General features: G+C 30.8%; 1 protein-coding gene across 3 annotated transcripts in view; it reads left to right on the forward strand.

Moving 5' to 3' along the window:
* Positions 1–12,267, forward strand: part of LOC129987558 (peroxidase-like) — a 73,035-nt gene that overhangs the window by 15,174 nt on the left and 45,594 nt on the right. The window contains exon 1 of one of the 3 annotated variants that reach the window (XM_056095526.1): positions 4,338–4,521. The exons of 1 other annotated variant lie outside the window; for it this stretch is intronic. In XM_056095526.1, coding sequence (XP_055951501.1) covers positions 4,482–4,521 — 40 coding nt within the window. In that variant the 5' untranslated portion in view covers positions 4,338–4,481. Of the gene's footprint in view, positions 1–4,337; positions 4,522–7,233; positions 7,281–12,267 lie in introns of those variants that run through there. One more of the 3 variants, XM_056095524.1, reaches the window with a different exon arrangement.

Here is a 12,267-nt window from a genome sequence, read left to right on the forward strand (position 1 = left end):
GGTTGTGGAAGCGAATGAGTGATGCGTGAGTGGCAAAAAATCGTTCTTTTGGTCTTGGTTGTTGCTACTGAAACCAGAGACGCACCGCCTATGGGCTTAAATCGCTGTCTTAGTAACAGCGGGCTTGTCTAAGTGCCATAAGAAACAACAATACATATGAAATTAGCAGGTTGATGACTATGATTGAGTTGATATAAACATTTTTCTTATTTTTAATTTTCCTTTGTGAGTGAGCTTTGTGATAATCAAAACCCCTTACCAAAAATTATTTGCAGTGATTTTATCAGTTTTGTAGATTTTTTTATCTTCGTTTTCAATAGTAAATAAGTCAACTTTCGTTATCCTCATTTAAGAAATTCCATTTTTCTGTAAAGGTCACAATGTATTTTCATTTATTTCCTGCTAAACAGTTTTAATTTTAGGTTTCACAAATTGATCTCTAGTCCCACATGTCTAGGTAAATATATTGGCGAATATTTTCAGCTTTTTTAAGATGTGAATCATAAACCCCTTATTAAAATTTTTTATTTGATGCCGTTTTGTCATATGCCTTGGAAAAAATGAGTGAATACTATATTTTCAGCCTTTTTGAGATGTGAATTTTGGTTTATTACCTTATTTATTGTTGTTCCTGTTGTCAGTTTACTATAGGCATATTTGAAACAGTAAATTACCTTCCCATCAATGGGCTGTCCAATCTGTCTATCAATTAATTACTTCTTGTCCATGATAACCAATCAAAAATTTAAGTAGATGAAATTTGATATTTAATCTTATTAAATAAAGTTCTTCTTCAATTGAAAGTATTTTAACATATAGACACATATACAGTCATGTCCAAAATTAAGGTCACAAAAATGTTTTTCAAAGTTATTTTAAATGGCTACCAGTAAAATTTAAACAAATTATATTTAATATATTGTGAAGAACCGGGAACACGATATTAACCTTTGTTGTGGGAAAAAATGTTGTTTAGCGTTAATTTTTGAGGAACTACTGAAATTAGACTTTAAGCATCTGGAATTTTTGTCTGCAATTTTGTGAATATTGAATTAAAACAAAAAATTTAACATGTTTCCAGTGAGAATGAGTTCTCATAATCGTTTAGACGATTCCTTGAGATGGAGAGCCGTTGGCACGCTTGAAGCTAGGCAGTCTCAAGCGGAAGTAGCTCGATGGTTACAAGTGGCACCGAAAGTGGTATCCAGGTTGTGGAATCAATTCCAAACAATGGTAATGTAACCAGGAAGGCCGGCCAAGGCCGTCACAGAACAAAGATGCCTGCACAGGATCGCTATTTGGCATTAAGCGTACGACGATATAAGCTGACAATGGCTCCTCAACTTGCTCTTGACCTTGCTGCTGCGTCTGGAATAAGAATTTCCAGACAAACAGTATACAGACGTGTAGCAGGACTGGGCCCTTTATGCCCGGTGACCAGTTGAGTGCGCCCCTTTGACTGCATCCAACAGAAAGACCATTACTTGTGGTGCCCTAACACAGCAGTCTTGGACGCAGCAAGAGTGGGCGAGCGTTGTTTTCAGTGATGAGTCGAGATTTACCACACAGAGTGACACTCGTCGAGTCTTCATCTGGAGAGAGCGAGGATCTCGCTATCATCCCTCCTACATAAAAGAAATCGACAGATTTGGTGGCAGAGGAATCCTTGTCAGGAGTGGCATAATGTTGAGTAGTCATACACCACTGCACGTCTTCGATGCGAGTACTGTCAATGCACATCTCTATAGAGATGATATACTTGAAGTCTATGTGAAGTTGTTCCGGGGTGCTTTTGGCCGATACTTCATATTTATGGACGATAACGCGCGCCCACACAGAGCCCAGATCGTTGATGATTTTCCTGAGGAATAGGATATTCGACGTACGGACTGGCCCTCGAGGTCTCTGGATCACAATCCTATTGAACATGTTTGGGATGGTCTCTGTAGGGCCATTCCACTGCGTAATCCCCCTCCTAATACCCTCCAAGAGTTAAAAGCCGCGCTTTTGGAAGAATGGGCTTTGTTGCCCCAAGCATTTATTGACACCCTCATAAACAGTATGAAAGCTCGTATGAAGCCTGCATAGCAGTGCATGGTGGTCACAGTCCATATTAGACAGGCTTTTCCCGAGATAAATGCTTTATCTCTGATTCATAATGTAACACTTTTTCATATGCCCTGTTTCTTAATTCTCAATTAAAATCTTTTCCATGTTGTTATGTGTCTATGCTCTTTCTTCCATTGTAGTGTACCTCTGTGCCAAATTTCGTGGCAACACAGTGAATAGTTTTTCATTTTTCTCAGAGTTTATGTTTGTGACCTTAATTTTGGACATGAGTGTATATAGAATGCCATAACCTGGTTGGCAGGGCGTTGGATTTGCGCCGGCCGAAGACTCTCCGTTGTGTGGTGGCTGGCGCCCGTGTAAATCTGTCATAGTCACAAAGTCCTCCCTGTGAAGATTAATACCATTGGCGCTACTGGATCAAGGGTGATCGTTGTCTGATTCAGGACTAAACTACGATCTGTGGTTGAGTGAATGAAATGCCTGAATGAAGTCCATGGATTATGACATGTGTGTAGCTAAGTCGTACTCTTGGCCCTAGATGGCGCTATTGAAAGAACAAGAGACGCATCCTTGGCTTAAATTCACTGACTTCTTAAATCAGTGGGCTTGTCTATGACAAGTGCCATTAGAAACAACAACATATATCGTTTATCCACATTCCAAAAATAATTGTTTTCAAATTAGTTGAACACAAGTTTCAATTTAAGTTCTTAGTTGATTGGGTTCTTACTTTCCCAAACCGGCAGTAACACATGCAGAACAACAGCAAATTCCTTTCTAAAATATACAAGTTCAGAATACTCTCACATAACCCATTTTTACCTTGTGTTTTACCATACTATTCCGATTTACATACGTGTATGGTTATTTTCTAATAACTATTCAAATGCATTTTTAAAACTGGAAACCCCCTTAGTCATGAAAAGGACTAAAAAAGTGTTTTTCAACTAAACACTTGTCTTTTCTTTTTAACAAGAAACCCGTTTCATTTATGAAATATTGATGCATAGACCTGCATCCAATTAGGAACCGCATCCGCTAACAGCGACATTTCCTGCAAAATATTCGTTTGAATCAGAACACCATCAGTCAACACAGCCACATTCTGCATTGTAACTTATTATATTTACATCAAAATTATAAATTTTTATCTGATTTTATGTTTAATTCATCTTATGGGATGTTGCCTATTTCTCAGTACATTTATTTTAGAGCCGGTGTCCTTGCATAGGGGTCACGCATCTTCCCCGTCATCTGGGAGTCCCAGGTTCGAATCTCGGTTCGGGCATGGTTGTTTTTCATCTGTGTTCTATCTGTACAGTGTGTGAATGTGCCCCCCCCTGTAAAAAGGGGTTGTGCAAGTGAATGTGTAAGTTTCATCTTCTTATGAGCTAGAAGTCAGGCTTCTGCCCTCGGGTGCTCAGGGGTCTTTACCCTCAGAAGCTACTGCACCCCCTTTCCGCGGTATCCCGGACACGACATCACTATTTTTTTTAGAATTCGATAACTGAAGAATAGCTTAAGCAACAGAACCGAAATTTTATACATCAATTCTATATCAATACTGATTTTCTAAATCACATATGATATACAGGGAGTCTCAAAAAACCTTGACTGAGGCTTTTATTCCTTAAATATTGATCATAGACATATACTGTAAATTACAAATTTAAGTATAAAAAGATGTAAAATGTTATGAAATCGATTAAAATTTTCAGGGGATTAAACTTTAAAAAATACAAAATTTTAATTTTAATACGGACCCTGTACAAAAAAACAAAGTTGGTGAGGGGTCAATCACAAATTAAAATGCAAATGCTTACAGCTTCAGTGCAGATGACGCGACAAAGGAATGTATCATAAAGAAATAAAATATGTTTCATATCATATGTTCATATATATGTTTCATATATATGTTTCATATAAAATATGTTTCATATGTTTCATATGTTTCATATGTTTTAAATACAAATTTTAAAATCTATACTTCCTGAAAAATACTTCAAAGTTTTATATCATGAATTGCAGAATATAATTTAAAAATAGCACAGTCAATGAAGTTGTAAAAAAACTTAGAAATGCTTGTATATGCAAATATATGCCACTGATTGGTGCGTTCCATAATCTCAACAGACTCGTCATTATATTATGTTATTTGTGCTCTGTCATTGGACAATAGCTTACGTAAGAATAACTCGCACATAAATATTTCACATTTCTGATACATTTTGAGAGTGCAATCATCCTGTACAAACAGTATATCACAATATAACAATGAAGAACTTTTTGAAATCCTAATACTTTACAGTTTATGCAATCGCAATACTACCGAAACTGCACGGGAATTTCGGCGTAAATATTTCAATTCCCGACATCTTTCTAGGAGATTTATTTCCTGATTAGTGCAACGAATGCTTGAAAGAGGAAGCGTATATCCTGTAGGTGGACCAGGTAGGCCCATACTTCACTCAACTGATGAAGAAATTTATATTTTGGCTTACTTTTGCAGTCATCCGCATAGTAGTGTTCGTACTGCTGCTTCAGAAATGAACCTATCGCGCGCAGCAGTGTGGAAAATACTGAGACGAAATAGATGACATCCTTTCAGCGTTCATGGTATGCAAGGACTGGAGCCAATATATTATCAACGTCGTCTAGATTTTTGTAATTGGGCTCTTAATCAGGAAGATGCTAATCCCTCTTTCCTGAAAAACATAATTTGGATAGGCGAATGCTGTTTTAAACAGGATGGAAGCAAAAATACTCAAAATGCGCACTTTTGGTCAGACGCAAATCCATTCGCGGTGCGTGCTATTCATCATCAGAGGCAATTTTCTGTGAATGAATGGTGTGGTATTTTCAAAACCCACTAGCTTGTATGATGGTACGCATACTGTATCATGGTACGCTGGCGGGAGATGTTAGGGAGATTCTGAATGTGGTAATTCCTGATTTTATGGAGAAACTTCCTCTAACAGTACTTCCACATGTTTGGTTCCAACATGATGGACCTCCAGCTCACCATACTGCAGTTGTGAAACATTGGCAAAATAACGAGTTTTCAGATAAGTGACTTGGCTTGCATGGTCCAATCGAATTTCCTCCTAAATCACCTGATTTAACTCCTATGGATTTTTTTGTGGGGTCGTTTAAAAACAGCAGTTTATTTGTCACCTCCCTTAAACAAAGCAGAATTGCAACAACACATTTTAGAGGGTTTCGTGACATTACCGAACAAAAACGTAATAGAGTGTACAGAAATGTCATCAGATGAATGCAGCTCTGTATTGGCATGGGTGGAAAGCATTTTGAACAAGTTATGTAATCGTTCCTTTAAGTTATTATTTCTACAAATTTTTAATACTTTTGAATCAATAAATAGCAAAATTATTGTTTATTTATACAATCATTACTTTCTTTGTTAATTCGTGTACGAACCCCAAAAGACGAACATGTGACATGATTTTTCCCCTTTTTCTTCTTCCCAGGAAATCTAAACGCTGAAGTATGCAGACTATTTCTAAAATTATATAAGCTCGAAATTCTTATTCGCGAAAACTCATTCATAATTTTTACTTATCTATTTATGTTATCTTTTTATAATATCTCATCTTGGCTTATTCATCATCTCTACTTTACTGCCACTCTTCTCATTCCATGACTTCATCTTCCCAGGAAATCTAAACGCTGAAGTATGCAGACTATTTCTAAAATTATATAAGCTCGAAATTTTTATTCATGAACATACTTTCATAATTTTTACTTATCTATTTATCTTATCTTCTTATCTTATTTCATCTTGGTGTATTAGTTATTTTTACTTCACTGCATCTCACATCATCCCAAGACTTCATCTTCCCATGAAATCTAAAAGCTGAAGTATACAGACTTTTTCTGAAATCAAATAAGCTCGGAATTATTATTCGCGAACATTCTTCCATAATTTTTACTTATCTTTTCATCTTTTCTTCTTATTTTATTTCATCTTGGCTTATTCGTTATCTTCCCTCATTCCATGATTTGGAAAAGAATCTTAACAAATGCTAATATATCTATATACATATTTTGTAAATATAGTTTTGCAAATGCGAGGCTGAATGGAAGGCACTTTTGAAATAAACTTCAATTTATCTTACGCGGGTGGCATATAAGGAAGAAACGATAAGATAATGCGTCTGTCTACATAGTGACACAATTGCAAAACAGAGATAAATTTGTCTCTTCAGTGATTTTACTTCCTTTTTTTCTGATAGGAATTTCTTTGCCACGTGTTGACTTAGACCAAACAATCTTAGATGTCTTTTAATTAGATATACAGGTGTTAAGGATATCTATCCCTTCGTTCCTAGTGTGGGAATGCAATTTTGATGAATGCGTGTTAGAAATAATTGAATAAAAAAAGGGTATGGAATCAAGAAATAGGAGAATATTTTAGAATGATGTTAATATGGGCTAATTTAATACAGAAATCAGGATGTTAATTAAGATTTAATCAAGAGATGTCATCACTTATATAGTATATATAATATAATTTGGATGGTATCTCTGCAGCTAATTTTCTTTTTATAGTTGCAGCCAGTATTAAGGCTATAATGGAATCTGATGCAACAAGTTGTATTGCAATATATAATGTTTATCCCAAAACTATACATTTTATTCAATTTTGCGTTTAATTCATCACGCGATATCCTTGTCCGTACCAGTTTATTCGTTCGCGTGTCTGGTAATTTAAGAATAGCGCAACCAACATAATTGGATTTGATATGAGCAAATTGCATATGCACACATAAAATCATCTTTACATCAAGATATGATCACTGATTTCTTATTATAAGTGCCACCTGTATGAGGTTAAAAGGGAATCTGGCAGACAAATCAAACATGGATTACACAAAAAGAGTTACAAATGATGAAACAGCTTGCTAAAGGTTACAATTGTTCAAGCTGTTAGGAGGAAACTGTTTCACACAATGGGAGAATAAAATCTATATTATGAAATTTTATTTAGCTTGACTGTGTGATCGCTTTTACGATTGGACCTTGCTATAGTTTTTTTTTATATATATGTATAAATTTTATTGTCATTAGCTGTTTGATTAAAATTCACTGAAATACCATTTATTATCATCTCGCTTTGTTGGCTCAGTTTGGCAGCATCTCAAATTTGTGGCTACGATGAATGATTTCAAAAATATTCCGCTAAGGAAATGGTATGTTAAATTTTTCTTATTTGTTTAAGTTAATTAAAAAGATAATTTTTAAGAGTTTTTAGTAGAAATGAAAAGTTAATTTGTTTTTACCATCATATATTTTTCTGAATTGTTTTACGAATCTGAAATTATTTACTTCCTACGTTTAGGTTAAGATATCCAGCTGACATTTTCCCTTCATGTAAAGCAAAAGTACAAACTCAAATTCGGAAGACCCATTTCAAATAATTCGCTCCTGCTTCTTTTAAGTATATATATGTTACCGTTAAAGTATGAAATCCGTTATTTTATAGAATACCTAGTTATTCCATGAAATAACTGATCGAGTCCTTTAAAGTGTAAAACTCTCTTGTATTTCATGGTTTAACTAGTTATTTCATAGAATAACGATCTGCAGCCCGTTAAAGTGTAAAATAATCTATATCATATATCTCGGACGACAAATACATTTTTTCTTCCACCCCTACTGCATTTATGTTTTTGTTTGTTTTAGAAATAAAAAATGTTTTTGTTTTAGAAATAATGTTCTTTGTAATTCCAATTGTCATTTTAGTAATCCTTGTCGTAACAAATGATTTTATGGTATGTTTCCATAAATACCATTTATACGCTGCATAAATTCGATAAATTGCTTCTTTTTCAATTTAATTGTCTATCATTAGTTTAATTTCATTTAAGATAAATTGTTTATTTTACACTTTAACTGTCTTTCATTAGTTAATTTATAGAATACCTAGTTATTTCATAGAATAACTAGTTAAAGTGTCAAATGAATAACATATTACACACTTTAACGGACACGATCAGTTATTTCATGGAATAACTAGGTATTCTATGAAATAACTGCATTATATACTTTAACGGTAACATATACATTATTTTAGAATTTCTTAACTGAAAATGGCAAATAAAATTACCATTATCCATTCATTAAACTTTTTATTTTCCATTTCTAAATTTCTGTTATTTTCAAAATTTATTTTCCTATTTCTGGAATAAATTTGCTTGTAAATATGAACAATATTTTAAATATTTCTACATAAAGAAAGCTTCTGTGGGCTCAGAATCAGATTGATTTTTTTTTATTTGATATCAACTCTCACATTTGTTTACATACTTGTCTCGGCAAAAAAAAATATAAGATAAAAATATGAGATTTTTTTGAAGGGACTGATAGAAGGAAAAATTGCAAATGAAAGATTTTTAAGAATCATTCATAAGATGAAACATGAAATTAAAAAGACACATATAAGGGTGTATACTTTTTCATTTAGAGAACGAAGTTTTTGAACTACAAATCATCGACAATTAATATCGTCACTTTGAAGTATAGCCAGCAAATAAACTAATACCGAACTTCTAAATACTTTTAAACAATTCTTCTGCCACTTCTAAAATGCAGCCAAACTTCTAAAATATTAATTCTTGGAATGCTATATCATCATTATTGATCAAGTTTTATTTAAGGGGACAGTGGACTTTGAAATATGCAAAAATAGACGAAAACGCGCAATTTTATTTTTAGCGTTTCATCACCAAAATATTTTTTTATATTCAACTAAAATAGTGTTATAAAATGTATTGTTCAGTAAAATAAATATTTGAAGGGTTAAGAGGAAAAAAATAAATCTTAATGACTTTTCTCAAAATAATATTGTAATTAGTTTTAAATATCTTTGAAATGTTCCATGTGTCTTAATTTTTGAAGAAATTGAAATGAGATTAATAATAAAGATTTCTGTCAAACATTAAAAGAAAATGGGGTATGCATTTTATGTTTTGAGTTTTTTTAGCTATTTAAAAGTCAATTTCAGTTCAGGAAAACCTAAAATTCCTATGAAAATTCAGTAAGTGTGCAGAGAAATATTTCTAAAAAATCAGCGTTTTGTTGGAACTTTATAACCATACGTACTTTTGTTCCAAATCGATTTATACATTGGGTAATAAGAAAAAAAATAATAGAAAAAAATTAAAAATTAAATCGCCTGGAATATTTTGAAATTTTTGAAAATTGTATACCTTTTAAATTTTTTAAAAGTAATATATTTCGTTTATATAGTTTTTTTTAAAAGAAATTTGACTTATTTATATTTTAATATATATATGCATAAAAAAATTCATAACCTTAACCGAATAATTCCCAAAATTATCTAATAAAGTCCACTTTTCCCTTAAAATAATAGGATAAAATAATTCAGTATCTTTCTATGATAAGATATATTCATTAAATTTAATTGACATCAATAAATTAATCTTATTAATATTACTAGCTATCAGCGATGTTTCCAATGTTATTGGTATGTTATCCAGTATGTGGATTAATTTTTTTATGAAATTTATTTTATCAAAATAGAGAAAAAAGTAAATTCATTTTTAATTTTTAAACATCCCCGATAAATTTGTATTTGCTTTCTAACATTTATATATATATATATATATATATATATAAAAGTTTTTTAAAGGATTTTTCAAAAGGTTTTTTTACTAGATTGCCTAAAAAATTTAAAAATTTTAAAAAATTTCAGATTATTCTTTTGAATTTACTTTTTCGAGAATAAGGGGATATTATTCGTCAGGGAGATATATCTACATTTTAATAAATAAATAAAACTATGCAAGAAGCTAATAATAAATTTATCATAGAGCAAGGCCCTGTCAAGCGCTCTACCAAGGGGCACTGTGGATAGCTTTGTGTCAGGAGCATTCACGGAGAAAAAATTACTGACACAATCGTTATGTTAGAAAAATCTTTAAAATACAAAAAAATATATAATTTGTGGAAACGGGAAGTATAAGATCCATTATCAGATAAGGAACAAATCAATAATAAAATCTCAAAATTACAAGTATTCTGTAAAAACAAAAACTTGATTTATCTTTTAAATTGTTCAGAATGTAATTTAAAATTTATTGGCCAAACGAGCAACGAGCTCAATTTAAGAATTAATAATCATAGATCCAATATTAAAAACTTTATAAAAAATAGGAGTAATGACTTTGAACTGGAACATTTCAAAAAACTTTAATAATATAAATATCTACATTCTAGAAAACAATGTTAACGAATTAAGCAAAAGATTAGAAAACATTTATATTTGTAACCTTAAAACTTTATTTCCTTATGGTCTCAATAGTAAATTAAATGGGGAAGGCAATGCATATTTAAACAATAATTGCATTTATTACAAATTTAACATATTTAAAATTTTCTAAATATAGAAAACTATTCTAAGATATTTAAAAGAGGTAAAGGAAAAGGTGGCTATTTTCAAATTATATTTGAGGAATTTCAAAATTATTGTAATCTAGAATACAATAGTGAAAACATTCACAAAATTAGAAAATACATTTTCGGTCTTAGAAATAATAAATTTACTAATGGTTATTAAATTTACTATTACTATTCGGGGATTTAGAGTTTAAAAATTCGTACAAAAAATGTATAAATATTTATCTAATTAAATTAAGCTTAACATTGGAAAAAACGTTTTACTTTTTAATAATAAAAATAATGTTTACAAAGAATTCTGTGTGATTAAATTTTTTTATATTTACTTCGAATATCTAAAATTACCCAAAATTGTACATAATAATAATATATTTTTTCCTCTATTAGATAAAACAACTGTCTCAATAATGTTTATTTATACTTCAACTTTAAAGAAAAAAATTTGTAATTATAATTAATATAGCAAAAATTCAGATAATATTACAGGTAATTTAAAAATTATTGAGTGCAACTCTTTAAGAGAATTAACGGAAAGAGGAACTAAATTTAGATTAAGAGAAAAAATAAACCAAAATAAAATTTTAATTTCTATTTGTAAAGATTTGGATATTTTTATTGCTAAATTATCTAGAAAATACCAATGGCCTGCGGAATGGAAAGTGAGAATTTTAGAGGAAATTAAAATAAAAATGAAATATTGACAGATCTAAGGAACGCGGGATTTATTTTAGCAAAACATTAAAAAACGAAATAAAAAATTTAAAAGTAAAATTTGTTATTACAGTAATAGATAAATCAGTAAATAATTTCTGTTTAATCTGTAAATATTATTATAAAGAACTTTTAATTAATGAATATAACTCTAACGCAACTTATATTTTAAAGGACACCAGGAAAAAGGAATTAGATAAAAGAATGCTAGCTTTCGCAAAAATACAAAACAAAAAATAAGACTTTGTCCTTAAGACTGAACTATCCTTATTTAAGACTTAAATTATCCTTATTAAGGCTTAAATTATCGTTATTTATTCATAACAGTTAAATTTCTTAATAATCCAATAAAATTCAGATTCGTGACTTGTAGCACTGGCAGTTATAGTTACTATACGGGAAAACATTTCTTTAAATACTTAAAAATTATCATGGACAAAATCAAAGATGAAGACAACTTTATAATTTCTAGTAACAAAGAAGTACTGGATTTTCTTAAAGATAACAACATTAATAAACTTAATACTTATGATTTCGAAAATTTATACACCAATCTACCTTATGAAAAATTAATAAAGGTCTGTATTTTTATATATGACGAATATTTAAATGAAGATGTTATTCCTAAAAATAGCTGGCTAGAGTTAGGTAATTTTAATATTATTGAAAATTACGCTTTTAATGGAATTAATTTTTATAAGCAAGTAAAGGTCATTCCAATGGGAACAGCTTTCTCAAGTGCTTTAGATAATATTTTCCTACATTACTATGAGAAAAAATAATTAAATAAAATTTAATAAACAGGTGGAGGTATATTGATGACCTTCTTTTGATAAACTTAGACAATACTTACATTGTTACTATTGCTACCCTAAAGATTTAATTCTAACAGAAACAAATAAAAATCATCTTGAGGCAACTTTTCTGGATTTAAAAATTGAAATTTCTAATGATAAAACAATAGTTGGTATCTACGATAAAAGGGAGGAATTCAACTTTAAAATAACAAAACTTTGTAATTATCATTCCAATCTAAATTCTGAAATT

Source organism: Argiope bruennichi, chromosome 10 (genome assembly GCF_947563725.1).
Source record: "Argiope bruennichi chromosome 10, qqArgBrue1.1, whole genome shotgun sequence".
NCBI classification, from domain to species: Eukaryota; Metazoa; Arthropoda; class Arachnida; order Araneae; family Araneidae; genus Argiope; species Argiope bruennichi.